The sequence below is a fragment of the Anthonomus grandis genome, chromosome 7 (assembly GCF_022605725.1).
Source record: "Anthonomus grandis grandis chromosome 7, icAntGran1.3, whole genome shotgun sequence".
NCBI classification, from domain to species: Eukaryota; Metazoa; Arthropoda; class Insecta; order Coleoptera; family Curculionidae; genus Anthonomus; species Anthonomus grandis.
In genome coordinates, this window is record NC_065552.1 from 12112574 (window position 1) to 12128616 (window position 16043).

The window sequence follows — 16043 nt, forward strand, 5'->3', positions numbered from 1 at the left end:
ATATGTTTTATATGTAGCATAAGACGTGGACAATACGTATCACATTAGCTTATAGAACTTAGCTGGTTGTCAATGTTCAATAGGCGTGTACTGCACTCGGCTTGTCTGTTTTATAATATCATTAAATTTCTGTATCTTATCTATCTCAGTAGGAAAATTGTTTACAGAACTGATGTTCATAATATAAATATACGTAGAAAGCACATCTTTACGATCCCCAAGCATAATAAGGAACTTTTTAAAAGAGGATTCTCTTATAACATAGCGTCAACCGTAAATAAATTTCAAGTTACTCATTTCAACAAATGTATCCTGTTTCAAAAGAAGGATTAGCAGCTTCTCAGTGAGTAAGGTTTTATGGGTGCCCATGTGCATATGTTGAACTCAAACAAAGTTGTTGTTTACTAATTCTAACCTTTCAATGTTCTAAGCTTTTAACTTTAAAATTAGATGAGAATTCAGTTGGTATATATGATCTGTTTGAATATGATTAATAGATATGTTCTGTTGCTAATATGCATAAAGAAGTAAATGTATATTAAATGTAATTAATAATACGAATCATAATATATGAAATATGTAATATTATGTTTAACTACTTGGCATTTAACAGAATCTCAGATTTAATATATAATTGAATATAGTGGCTATAGTTTGCAATCCAAATCCAGACACTTCGCCCGAATAGCTTACTTAACTGAAATAAAGTTGATATTAGGGAAGCTTATAGTAATGAAATTGATGACTGAAAGTGGTGAGTTTTACCTTAATAACTTTTCAGATGTATCTTTTAACCTTTTTTTCGAAATTTAATTTCCGAATTCCGCAAATTTTGTTTCTTATTTGGAACCCATTTTTAGGGATTATCTTATTTTTTATTAATATTGTGATTATGATATTCAAGAAGCTCGATTAATATAACACTCATAGAAAGTTAATAGCTCAAAACTCTTCACATATAATAGGACCGATTAGACTCTTGTTCATTGGTAATTACCACAAGAAAATAATTATTCTCAAATATATTGCGTTTAACAATTATTATGCTATTAACGTTATTAATATTTGATTAATAACATGAAACATTTAACCTTAATTAACACAGAATAGTGTTTATTTGGATTAGGCATCTAAATTTAACATCCTTCCACAAAGAGACACATACACGCTCAGAAAACAATCCTTAATTCGGATCCAAATTCTCCTTGTGCCAGTATCTCAAAAGAGAATCAAGCTAAACCCCATTTAATCCAGGAAACTCAGGAAGATATCTCAGTTCGGGAAACACAGGTCCAGCGTAAAGGGCAAATGCTTCGTCCCCGAAAGGGCCAACTGCGAAACCCTCGATTACTTTCAGGACAGCTTAGAAACCCTCGCTGGATAAAATATTACAGGTGTTTTGGGTTGTAGTCCCCGCTGAATAGTTTTGGGCCCTGAATATTTTTAGACTGTGGCAGAGATGAAATATATGTTAAGTCAGTTTTACAATGGATAAGTGAGGGGATTTTATGAAAAGCGCAAAAAGCACATAAATAAACGATAATAAAGGAAAAGGTAAAATGACTTTTACTATTATCATTAAATGAAAATAAGAACAAATTTCGTCACAATAGACAATCTACATTTTCCTAAAGTTGACGGCTAAACTCCATTTGTCCTGCAGTGGACACAGGTAGATTCCATGGCAACAAAAGATCTAGGCCTTGGCTGCCTCTGCAAGAAGTTGCATTAACAACACTATCATCGAAAATAAAATAATTTTCCATTACCTGAATTGGTGAAATCTTAAAATCCTCTGCTTATGCTTTTCACGACTTCCAACTGTTCACTCGTTTCCCTTAAAGAAGTCTTAGATTTTGCATTGCAATTCTCTGGCTATTGTCTGTTGATACATCTTATTTTATTCTTGAGCAATATCTCATACAATAAATCTCTTAAGCTTTTGATGACTATTATTGTGATAAAGCAAGGGGAATCCGGGGCCACAGAAAGAGTTTAAAATAAATTATACTTTAAAATAAACTGAAAATTATTAGAAATGTCATACTATTCTTACATTACCTTGGCAGGAATAAACTTCGTAATCATTTATGCATATACATATATAATTTTACTTTTTATTTTAAATTATATTCTTGAATATGCTTTATTCGCTTTAAATAAAATATATCAATGGCGCCTGTTTTTTATTTTTTTACATCCCGGCAAATTGCTTCGTTCATAACCGAGGTTATTTCATTAAATTCATTAAATTAAGCGTTCGAAAATCCCGAACACTTGACAAGCGGTTTTAAGTGGATTAAATACGGAATTCTGGAATATGCCATTGTTAACTGGAACGATGGTATACCTTAAGTGAAATCTCAGGAATTTAGTCGAAACTTCAATTAAAATTGTCAGACAATATTTCGACGTATAAAATTTAATTTTGTTTTTTTACAGACCATATGGAATATGGTGTTTTATTTAATTGAGACTTGAACATGGAATTTAATTTTTATATTATTTTTGTGATAAATCAATAATTTTTTGACTCAAAATAAAACATGTTTAGTTTTTGGCAAGATACATAAAATATACTTAAGTTTTTTTCTAGATATAGTAATTCAAGTAGGTATAGGTATAAATGTAAAAATAAAACTGGAGATAATAACTTAGTATTATATATTTTACATGTAATATACAAGAAATGATTAATTAATTATTATTAATATATATGAAAAGTATACTTTAAAAAATATATGGAATATTGTTATATGAATTATGTGTTATTTAAAATAAATACAAATTATTTGTAAAAACTTTAACTGTAAGTTTAATAAACAGGTTATATCTATCAATCAAATATAATAATCAATTAAATAAAATATTTAACCGGTTGCCAAAACGGAGTTCCAAAATTTTCTCCCACTAAATAACAAACCTAAATTTTAAAGAAGCAGAAAATAAAGAAAGAATTATATATATCTCTTTATGTATTCGATATAAAGCAGCTCAACTATATTATTTAATAATACTAGATTTACACTAACACTTACACATAAATTGTCCACAAATAGTTCTATTTTTTTTTAATTATAATATTATATAAGTTTACAAGAATAAAGCGGGCAACAAGCAAGGCTAATTTGATTTAGATTGTTAATTTTTTAGTATACACTTTATGTAAACAAAACATACTTTTAATAATTTGCGCACGCAAAAAGAAGTAAGTGAACTGTTTAATGTCAAATACCCAAACCATCCTATTTCCCAGTCAACAGTTAGTAGAAAAGAACACAAATTTATAACTTCAGGTCGTCCAAAACTTTCTGAAGAAACAAAATTAAATTAATAATTTCTGCTCTCCGTCGAAGAAAATCCGAACAATGCAACTTCACAAATTTCAGTTGATAATAATATAGCCGGAACGTCAGTAAGACGCATATTAAAAGCAAATGAATACCACCTTTATTAAATTAGACTAATACACGAATTAAATGAGGACGACCCTGATCGAAGAAACCAATTTTGCGAGCAAATGATGAACATTTGCAATAATAAATAACCGTCAGTTTGTGTTACAAGTTTTGTTGTCGGATGAAGCAACTTTTTGTTTAAACGGTGTCGTAAATCGGCAAAATTATCGGTACTGGTCAGTGTCACATCCACACTGGGCAACCGAGGCTCATACACAGTACCGTAAATCTATTAATGTTTGGGCTGGTATCGTGGCAAATAAAGTAATAGGGCCATACTTTTTCGAAGAAAACTTAACAGGACAAGGCTATTTGAATTTTCTTCAAGAAGATCTTATCCCTGCTTTGGCTGCCCTATACCCAGACGAACAAGACTCTGCTGTCCCGACAGATAATTTGTGGTTTCAGCAAGATGGCGCACTGCCACATTTCTTTCGAGATGTCCGTAATTACTTGGATACAGTGTTCCCAGGAAGATGGAGAGGACGAAGAGGGCCAATAGAGTGGCCGGCCAGGTTACCAGACCTAAATCCCTGCGACTATTTTCTATGGGGGGTACCTGAAAAGTAAAGTTTATATTGAGAAGCCAAACAACGTAGAAGATTTGAAAAATAGAATTAGATATGAAATTAGACGTAAATCACCCGAAATAATTTATAGTGTTTTACATGAGTTTGTAAACCGTCTTGCTTTCTGCCAAGAAGTAAATGGGGATCAGTTTGAACACTTGATACATTAATAAGAGTTTTCACAGTTTTTAACATTTTATCCTCCATTTTATCTTAATTTGTAAATAGACGTACTTACTTGCTTTCTTGTTGGTTAAATGTAAATAGTTCTAAGTGAACAGTTGAGTTTTGAGATAAGGTGTGTTATACGAAACTTGCTTGGAATTTCGCCTATATTTCATAAATGCAATAAAAAATAGAGCATTCCGTTTAAAAAAATGACCGATGACGTCATATCTTTTTTTTGTTCCATCTGTATACAAAAATGTATGTGAAATAATGCGCAACTAAAAATTAAAATTGACGGGTTCGAGCGTTTTCTCAAAAAATGGTGTTTCTAATTTTTATCGAATTTATGCGGAACTTTAGGCGGTCATTGTATATAAATGGTCCAACTGTGAGTATATGCCACCTTATAAGGTTAATTTAAAAAGAATTATTAGATGATCGAACTTATACTATTTTATTGGCTTATTAATATAGAACTTAAATATATATTTTAAAAAATATTATATTTTTAAATTGGGCTTTTAATAGTGTCTAGGTCTTTCATCACCCTGATAAAAATAATAATTTTTTTAAACTTGCCTACAGTCTTTAAAGTTCTTAAGAATATTATGTTATATTTGGAAGGTATGTTGTCCTAGATTACTTTAATTTACATTGTCTTGATTTATTTTAATTGAATAGTTTTAATTTATTTTTAAAATTGCTCAAATATTTATAATTTAAGTTTTTTTTAGTTTGTTTTTTTATGTTATGATACAAAGATGCCCAAATTATTAAAGAATTATTATTATTTTTTTAAATATTTATAAAAAAGGGAAACATAGATTCTGTTGAAACACTATAGGATGTCAGCAAATCATCTTTAAAACGTACATACTTTTTTGGTAGGATCATGTCTCTATCAATTATATTTAATGGCCTCTTTTAAATGATTTTATTGCTTATGTCATATTATTGACCTTATCCAATAAACTTTACAATTGAACAAGCAATAGTATTTTTCTTTTTTCTGGATCATTTTTCATCCCAATTTTGTTCACTCATATTTTTTATTTAAAAAATAAACAGAAACTGATAAATATTTTTCGGCGGGTAACATTGCCAGTTTTTTGGTATTTAATCATATGACTAGTATCTCCGTGTATGAGATATGGCTTAAATTATTTTACAGAGACGCACAATACCCTAACAAGTATTTAACGAGTCAGAAACTAGTTGCTCCGTGAATGTGATGTGAAGTGACCTAAAACTTAATACTTAAATCACTAAACTTAACACGTAACTCACACACAAAAATTTACTAATTAAATAAACTGTAAACTCCAAATTAATATTGAAACTCACACACTGCAACACCAAAATAGGTATACAGGTTAGGAAATCGATCATTACCCATAGAGAAGTATTTAAAGATAAAATATGCGCTGTAAGTAACATCTGACTGATGAGTCTAAATTTATTTCCAATCAAATCAAATTTCGCAAAATATTACACGTTTGCGGCATTTTGGTTTTTTTTTTCTAATTTAACTTTGCTTAAAAGTAGAAAAGTTTAGATACCATAAAAAAATTAAATTAAAACTCCTCAAAATAAACTTAACAAAAATCAATTCCATAAATAAAAGGCCCAAGCACACCTTCTTTGGCTAAACAATAAGCCTACCTATCATAAAAGCCATTTCATACTCTATTTTTGTACCAAAAAAGTTTCTGGTGAGATGGAATAGGCACATTTAACAATCTTTTGCAACCCGTCTAAATTTGTTGGCCTACTAAATTCCGTTTGAATATGTAAATTTGTCGTTGTATGCAAGATAAATCCAAAAATAAAAGTCGTTGGAAGACAAATCTGAAGATCTAGCAGGCAATTTAATATTTGCCATTTAAGGTCGCCAGTTCCGCTAACAAAACGGTTAGGAAAACTATTTGTTAAAAATTCTTTTACGATAACCGCTTTATGAGTAGGACAGCCTTCTTATTAAAAGACAAATCCCAGGTCTAAGTCAGCGAGGATTTGAATTGCAGGAAGCACTTGGTTGTGCAACAGCTCAAGGTATTTTTAAAATTTTGCTTCTAATTCCTGGTAATAGTTTTATTATTTGTGCCCAGATCTTCAACATTTTTGCTTTATAAGTGGAATTTACTTCTAGGGCACTACAAATAATTTCTTCCAGTAATTTTTGCTCCTAGACCCTTTTCATAGAAGATTTTTGCACTTTAAAGTAAGATCTATGACTACCTTGAAGATAAATTTGTATTTAAAAAATAAAATGAATTCGGTGCATACTCTTTGCTTCTTCTTATATCATCTGAAAGACTTTTTTAATTAGCTTATTATTAATATTTTAAAAAAAGTTATTAATATATTAATAAAATTATTTTTTTGCTTTTAATCTTTTGGCCCAAGAAAGTTATATAATTTTTAATTATATCCTTTCAAGAAGTTTACTTTATTACATAAATTGTTTAAAAATAGCCCAAGATTTTCCTTTTGTTTTCATTTTCATTAATTTTTATTTTAGTTTATTTTAATTATTACTACTGGTATAGGTTAACATATTTAAATAAAAATTTATGAAATTCGTACGTTATTGTAATAATGGGCATAGTAAAAGGCATAAAAACTATAGGGTCCCAAATATATTCTTTTTTAGATGACTAAATCCTTTGGTACACTAAATTTTCTTCCAATTCTCTTCAAAATAAGTTATCATATTTCAAAAGGCTGACTTTGCCTTTTGCTTGTTGTAGTATGTTTTTTAGGTATGACAATAGATAGTTGTGGATAACAAGAAAGGCTCACTACAAAACTAATGATTAAATGGGAATTTTAAATAAATATTGACAGTCTGTTTTATTTTAACTGTAGATTATGTACCCTGTTGCCCTCTTCATGTTTGTTATATTTAAAAAAAGGCATCTTTTTAAATCGAGAAAAATTAGCCTATTTTTTTGGCACAGATTTCCACTTAATGACAATTAGATTTATAGTTTCTCCCTGCTTATTGAAAATGTTGATAAGTTTATTAAATATAAACCCTACAGTAGTTCTCTCGCCTATCAATTTAATAAAGTTTTATTTTCTTGGCAAACACTTAAAAAAATTAAGCCTCACATAAAGAGCATTCTAAAATATAATAGGTAAGTTAATACGCCAAAGTAAAATAAGATAACGAAATTTGCCTCTGGCTTGGGAAGCAATATCCGCAGTAGAAAATATTCATTTAAATCATTGGCGCTTCCCAGCGGATGATTATTACTTATTTTCGAGCATTTAATTTCAGAACTCGTCGAAAACAAGGCTATTTCATTTAACTCTTAAATTGAGTCTGAGGAAAATCAAACTTTTTAATAGAAATTTAAAACAAATTTTAATGGAATCTAACAGTGGTTTCAAGTACGCCAATGCGGACCTGAAGAGGCATACGGGCGAAAAGGCTGTTTTAATATAAAATCGAATATATATTCTACTGGTTTTTTAAACAACCTTTCATGCGTTTTAACAAGCTAGATAAATCGTGTTTTATCTATATACGATTGATTGGCCTGTAATTTGTTAACCCTCTTCATCGGACTAATTTAAACATATGCTTAAGCTATTTATCATTGAATATCAATTAAGCTGCATTTATTGACTTTTAAAATTAATAAAAGTTATTTTTGAAACGACATAGGTCCTAAACATAACTATAGCTACTAATTTTATAATAGAAAGAAAGAAAGAAAGAAAGAAAATGTGCTGTATTACGTAAGAATAATCTTGTGTACAAGCATCTTACAAGCTACAAAAACAAAACAAAAATACAATTTCAAAAATTGACAAAACAATGAACAAAATTAAACACAAGAAGACAAAACTTTTTAAACCTACTTGAATTAAAGATAACTAAATAAAACAATCAATTACTAAATAAAGGTAAACTTGTTGACAAAACTAGAGAAAAAAAACTTTCCAACATGTCCAAGGTTAAAACCTATCATTAAAAAAGTCATCCAGGTTATAATATGCCTTAGCCAATAAAAGCGTCTTTAATTCTTTTTTAAATTTCTTAACATCCGATATATGTCTAACACATAAAGGAACATGATTGTAAATTTTTTTACTCATGTAAATTAATGAGTTTTTGGTAAGGGAAAACGTAGGAATAGGTAGGGAAACATCATTTACACGACGAGTCAAATGGCCAGTGTCAGAGGGTAGTTTGGGAATTTTGTGAATAAGAGCAGCTGTTTCTAAGATAAAGAGTGAAAAAAGAGTTAGGATTTTTTCAGAAATGAAGAGGGGGTTTGCAAGAATCTCTTAACTTAGCAGAACACAGGTATCTAACTGCTTTTTTTTAATAACAAAGACAATGTTAAATAGCTTCTTATTGGTTAAACCCCAAAAAGGCAAGCCATACCGAATATGAGATTCAATAAGTGAAAAGTACACTGAACGTGCAACCACCCCTCCCAGCTTTTGTTTTGCCATTCTTACTGCAAAACATCCAGAAGATAATTTCCCAGCTAAATATAAAATATGATTTTCAAACCGAAGGCGACCATCAATGGTAATTCCTAGGAACTTGCAGCACTCTTTATTCTGCAAGAGGGAATTTTCGTCAAATATCAGACCCCGAACATCGCACTTAAACCCCATAATAGACGTCTTTCTTACATTAAACACGAGCCTGTTGGAAGCACATCACCCTGATAAAATCTGAAGGTCTTCAAGGACACAAGTCTTAATATAATTAAAAATTTTATGGCTTCATAGTATGGTGGTATCATCAGCAAACTGAACCACCTTGCCCTGCAGTTTCAATGAACTCAAGTCATCCACATACAGTAAAAATAACAGTGGTCTCAACACTGAACCCTGGGAAACGCCGCATTTCAGGGATCTAGAAGCAGACAAACGCCCTAACACTGTAACCTTCTGAGTATGATTTGATAGATAGGACTCAAGCCATCGCAACGCTACGCCCCTAAAACCATATTTATTGAGCTTAGATAACAGTATTCCATGATCCACACAGTCAAATGCTTTGGATAGATCACAAAACACTGCCGCTGATGACTCTCCAGAATTCAAGGACACATAGACGCTCTCCAAACAGCTAAAAACAGCATCATGAGTCCCTTTACCGGCTTGAAATCCAAACTGATTTGCGGACAAAATGCCATTATGATGTAAAAAGGACAAAATTCTGCTTTTTGCAAGTTTTTCAACTATCTTAGAGAGGGTAGACAAAATAGAAATGGGACGGAAATTACAAGGCTGATCCAAATCTCCACCCTTATGAAGAGGGATAACCACTGCCTCTTTTAAACATGCCAATATGTAAAGAATTGTTTATGGCAGAAACTAAAGCATTTAAGGCTAAATCAGGCAAAAAGAGTAACAATCAACACATCAGCTCCAGATGATTTATGGTTTTTTAGGTGTTTGATTTCATTTTTTACTTCGGTAAGATCGACAGGATGAAAGAAAAACGAATGCTCAACCGACATTTCCTTTGCCTATTTGATGACATATTTAAGCGATCCCTATAATAATTAGATTTTGCTGCTTTAATTGTCTTTCTGTACAGACTACGGTATTTCTGATGAAATACAAGGATATTTTCATTTGTGGTATATTTGCACAATTTAGTCAAAAAACGGAGGTTTTTAGCTGAAATTCTAAGGCCTCTTGCAACCCATGGTATTTGTTTCTTAGTTTTAAGCCTCATTTTAGGAAAGCACTGATTGATCTTATCACACTTAACTTGAAAAAATAAAGTAAGTGGGTCAGAAGCCGTTTCAAGTGCATTCCAATTTACCGAAGCTGTAGAAGCAGAAAAAGCATTGAAATTTCTCCTGCTGAAAATTCTTCCCATATAATGAGATGAAGATAATACAGTATTATATGGCATTTTAGCAAGAATAGCTTCATGGTCGGAAATACCAGATGGGAGTACTGTGCATAAAACGTCATCAAAATTTGTACCCGAAATAGTCAATTGTAGTTGCAGATGAAGAAGTTATTCGTGTGGGAGAAAGAACGTGCATTTTCAAGTCATAAGAATTAAAAATACTTAAGAGAGAAGTACGTGGCAAGGTTTCATCAGTGTAGTTGATATTAAAGTCACCAGCCAATATAACCTTAGAGTGTAGGGACAACTGGGAAAAAGAGAATCAAGTTTGTCCAGAAACATAGCAATATCTCCTGTAGGTGGCCTATAAACACAAAGAATATATAAATTAAAACGCTTACAAAAAGAAAGAGAGAATTCAAAAACATTCTCTAACAGAAGATTATCATACTTATCAATATTACAAAAAATCGTTTCAATTGTTTGCCTAGCCAAGATCATGGTTCCTCCATGTATAGATTGTATAAATATAGAATATTATTTTAATTAATATGCATATACTGGAATTTGATATTTTTTTTGAGTTCCTTCAATTCTCGTTAGTTTCTAGGTAATTATATTTATTCTCAGATTTTCAAAAACTAGACTTACCTACTTAACAACTTTAGAACGTACTCCTCTTAAATAGCTTCAGTTTGTGTACTTTTGGATTCAATGTTCAGTAATTATGAAATAGGAATGCGGAGCCTTACAGTAGCTTTTTAGATTTCTACACTTAAATCCATTGGTTTTTTGCGAGAGTATCCAGACACCTATCAATTTGGAAGACTTGAGGGAAAGAGTCAAAAGAGAAGTAGGCTTTACATTATTAGTTGTCAAAGCCAAACTTATTAGGTTAATCCAAATTTACCTTGGGTACAAATTGCGAACATTTAATTTAGGTTATTTTTTTTAAAATAAGTTACCAAAAATATTAATACTCGTAATAATTTTTGATCAAAATAATTATACATATTCGAACTGCAAAATACCAACAACACCAATGTATGTAACTATTTGTTAGTTAAATTTTATTACAGCAGCCAGTGATTTATAAAAGTTAAATAATTTAGTCATATGGTTGGAACCTTTGGTGTGACACTCAAATTACGAGGCAGTTTAGGCACAAAACTCTTTATTTTACTCTTATGTTTCTTGACTAACGATGTTATCCTCTTCGAGAGAAAATTAATACTCAGTTTCAGTGGGAAAACTGTCTTGTAATTTAAAGTTATTTAGTCTAGTGACTTTACTGTTCAGAGAAGTCGAGTTAATTAGTAGAGTTGACTTCAATCTGACGAGTTCACACAACCGTTCACACATTGCTGGTATTTTAGTAGCAAGTAAAGAGAATGTAGTTAAATACATTAGTTTTGTACTAAACTAAAACATTTCTGTACAGAAGTGTTTAGTTGACGCGCTAGCCGGTTTTCCTTAGTGGTGCGGGCTGCTGCTTAACCAAAATAACACAATATGCCTTTATTTATTAAACTCGACGACTGCCTCTACTAAGAGAGTAAACTCGACTAAGCTAGATGTGTTCAAATGAGTCAAGTACTAAACTACGTGACCATTGGACTAAATTACTAGCTGTGTATGAACCGGGCATTCGTTTTAGTTTTCAGTGAAAATTGCTGCCGAGATAAAGTTAATGCAAAGAGATTGTGACCTTTTTAATTAAAAATCTTCTTAAGCCTATTTGGATTATGATTCTATGAAAACTTAAAAAAATTAGACAACGTTGAAAATTTAGAAGTTTCTTGTAGATGATACTAAAACCACTGCTAAATTACTATTAATTTATTTCATTTTTTTTAAATTAAAAAAGACTGCTCAGAAAAAAGAAATAGACTTATATAGCTAAAAAAAATATTCTAGAGAGAAAATTAACTTTTTCAGAGTACTCATTTTGTTTATTTATTTTAATTATATATATGAAAAAAGGATAAAAAGTATAACTGAATAAGATGCCCAGATAAATCTAGCTCTTAAAAATAGCAACAGAAATAAAATAAGTACCTATCATATGCATTAAGTAATTAAGGCAGAACTAGGCAAAAAGCAAAACTTATCTTCCGAATTTCAACAAAGTTAATAATATTGTTAATCAGAAACAAATCGCATTCTTTTAAAACATTTCTATTTAAAAACATTTTCTATACCTTTTCAATCAGATCTATATTGACTTGACTCACCAAAGAGTTATACAATCTGACTATATTATTTAACTAAATAAAGAAATAAAATAAAATTGTGTTTATTTCCAACTTTCTTAAAATTAATAACAATAAGCAAACGCTAATTAATAGTACGTGAAAATAAACATGCTAAGAAAATTAAATATTTTTTTAGTTCTTTATTCCTTTAATATTTTTCTTAGTCCTGAAGCCTAAATGAACATACTAATATTAACAAAAGAAGTAAACAATAATTTTAAGGAACTTGTTCAATAGTAATATAAATTTTAGCGTTGCCAAAATAAATATTTAATTTTACCTAGTAAAATCTGTACTAATTATAGTTTGTTGCCCCAGGGTTCCAGTTCTTACCGCGTGTGAGAATCAAAAATAGCATAGTATAAGAGATAGAAGGTTCTTTTTTCAAAACAGATATGTCTGTGCGCCAATTCAATCTATCGTCCAAAGTTATAACATGGAACTTGACAGATTTTCGTTCTGACATATAAGATGCGAATAAATTACAACCCCTAACCCCTTATACCGTAACGTTTAAATTTTTTCAAGTCATCGGAGATGCAGTCGAACATCTTATTGAAGTCACAGAAAGTTATTCCAACACGTTTTCTCCCTTTAAGGTCCTCCACCATATTTGCCACAATATCTAGGACTGCTTTAACAGTAGATTGCCCTGTTCTAAATCCAAATTGTCCCTCATACATCATTTTATTGTTTTCAAACAATTTCTAATTACTTCGAATATTTTCCCAAGACTGGTATATTTGAAATAGGCCTAATTTTGTTTTTTTTTGAAGGAATATGGAAGGGTTCCAGAGCAAATATACAAATTAAACTGGTTTGTCAGTGGTTTCACAAGAAATGGTATATAAGATGTTATAACATACAATTTATTTTTATAACATACCAGTTATTAGTTTCAATCAATAATGACAACAAACTTAATAATTATCAATGATTTAAAAATTTAAAAAAAACATTTAATGATTAATGACAATGTTATTATTATAAAAAGATTGGGCTACATTTTCCTAGTTTTGGACGACCACACGTGGAGCTTTACCAAGACCAGCTGGACGGTCTATCTTAAGTAGTGTTCATTATGAAGTGGTGCTAATAGCCGCTGGTATTAGAATCCTCCACAGTTGATGACTTAGAAAACAGACTGTTCTGGTGTCACACATGGTACATTACAGAACTTCGAACCATTATACCCGCAAGGCAATGTTAAGACTAAGAAGCAATATAAGAAGAAATGAGAAAAAAAGAAACAGGAACCCCGAAGCAATTTTCCTATGACAATGATAAAGCTTAAAGCCACGATGCCGGTACAAATAAAGAAATAGTCTATCGCTTAACTCCCTAAATTCCAGTTGAATTTTAGACTTGCTAAAAAATTACGAGCTTGTGATTTAATAACGTAGGTTTTAATAAGTCAATGGTAAGTCATATTTTATACGACTTACATTGCGTTGTTTCTCTAGGTGGGCCGAAAATTTTTACCGCGTGATTATCATTTTTTGTGTAATAGTTTTTTGGAAAAATTATCGTTTTTCTCCTTTATTTGTGAAAGACAAATGTTAAAATTGTAAATGTCTTAAACCTGTCGGATGTGTTATTTAGGAATAAAAAATTCAAATTTCAATAAGTTAATAAATAATGATTTTAACTTTTATCTTTTAAATAAGGCAGTATCTTAAAGTTATTCTTAGTAGTAACTTTAGCACAATGAGTGGGCATACTCTCCATCATGTTTCTGATCAACTCCCAGGGTAGTTGTTCCTATTATTGAATAAGAAATTCTTTAAGTTGGTGGATGATTTGTATAGACTGCCACTCCAGGAACCTTTGTCTCAATGAATTCCACAGATGTTCGATGGAATAGAGTCTATCTAGACTGTAAGCCGGCCATTCTATAACTTCAATATTATGGTCATTTAAAAAAGTTGTTGTTATCCTAGCCACGTGTGGCCTAGTATTATCGTGTTATAACATGAAATCTGCACCTATATTATCTGCAAAAGGAATCATGCGTGGTATTCAAATTTCTTCTAAGTAACGTAATGCCGTTTGCAATTCACTAAGTCGGTACGCCCATTTAAAAATATACCAGTCCATACCATAATAGACCCTCAAAACCGAACAGTTTCTTGCACCGCTAAATAACAAGTCTAAATACCACTTACCTGTTCGTTGCCATACCCAAAATCGTTCATCGTAGTAATGTTAGCAGAATCTGGACTTATCCGTAAACAAAACATTACTCTATTGTGGTATTGCCCAATGACGATGTGCTTCGGGAAAAATTCTTCAATGCTCTGCTGTTAAACGAGGCACTCTAACCCGCCTCCTAGCATGCAATTGAGACTGATGAACTCTATTACGTACTATTGATCAGAAATTCTGATTCCCGTTGTGGCTGCTAATTGATTTTGAAGCGCGCGTCTTGTAGTGGTTCGTTCCCTAATTGCCTACAGACTTCATAAACGGTCTTCTCGAGCTGATGTGGACCTTTGACGTTGAGAATAGGGCATTCTTCTGATAATGCCATAAATTAAATACCAAAGCTATGCTCTGTTTATGGCGGCCCGACTCACATTCATAATTTCTACGAGTCTTCTTCTGGAATAACCTTCCTGAATTAACGTTAAGGCCCTAACGATTTCAATTTTATTTAGGTACATTCTACGACGTTTTCTTTTACCTAGCACATCAATATTCATGATTTCGCCGTAAAATTTTAGGTTAGACTGATAAAAACAGGCAGACAGTAAATTTAGTATGTGTTGATAAGAAATTCATAACATCAAATTTTTCTGAAAGATACTCACACAAGAAAATTTTGTTTAAAACTGTACGAATGAGACTGAAGTCTATACATTGTGATTGTAAAATAATATTTTCGCTTAATTACAAAATACGTGGAATATAAACCTATGAAGCAGTGGCTCCTTTTTTGTTTTGAGTAGTTTATATAGTAGTGAAAGTTGTTGATTTATTTACTTGATTTTGATTTATTTCAGTAATAAATGGAGAATTTGCCTCATTTTAATAAGAATTAAATTAAAGGAAAAAAATTAATACTAGGTTTTTTACTCACATCAGTAGGTATTAAATTCTTTTATTGATAATTTATAATTTTAAAATCTAATGTAATAATTTCTTCTGTACTTTAAAAAAATGCCCAATCTTTAATTGAAATCAATTGTTTCAGGTGTCTGTCCGGTTTTATGCTCCGGCCACGGTCAATACGGTGGCGGCATCTGTCACTGCGAGGAGGGCTGGAAAGGGCCCGAATGCGATATCCCTGAGGGCGATTGTCGCATTGCCGACTGTTCCGGTCACGGGAAATGCGTCCGTGGCTTCTGCCAGTGTAAGCCCGGATGGAAAGGTAATTATTTTTATGGTCTCCCCTTGGGACATAATGCTTAGATTTTTGCTTACATCTTCAAATATCGAAAGAGATAAAAAAGAACTACTTTTATTGGTATTAAAAAAGATGTATGGAACTCGTAGTTAAGGTTAACTTATAGAAAAAGACTTACTTATTCCACAAAATAGAGTTACAAATGATATTGCATCCTGTTAATTGAAGGTCTATAAAAAAATCGAAATATCAGTATGTAAGAAAAAAGTAATAATTTTTTTTTTATAATTTGAATTTTATAAATTAAAGCGGTAACATTTGCTTCTGATGCTGATGAGAATCACTAGATAGTATACAGTATATTCACGATGAAAGAAACAAATTCATTTAAAATTTAGGTGTTTTTTGCTT

At 31.1% G+C, this 16043-nt stretch overlaps 1 protein-coding gene across 7 annotated transcripts in view; it reads left to right on the top strand.

Annotated features, from left to right (window-relative positions):
* LOC126738818 (teneurin-a) overlaps nucleotides 1-16043 on the top strand; it is a 1182227-nt gene that overhangs the window by 986920 nt on the left and 179264 nt on the right. For all 7 annotated transcript variants that reach the window (XM_050444260.1, XM_050444261.1, XM_050444262.1 and 4 more), the window contains one exon: nucleotides 15480-15656. In XM_050444260.1, coding sequence (XP_050300217.1) covers nucleotides 15480-15656 — 177 coding nt within the window. The remainder of the gene's footprint in view (nucleotides 1-15479; nucleotides 15657-16043) is intronic.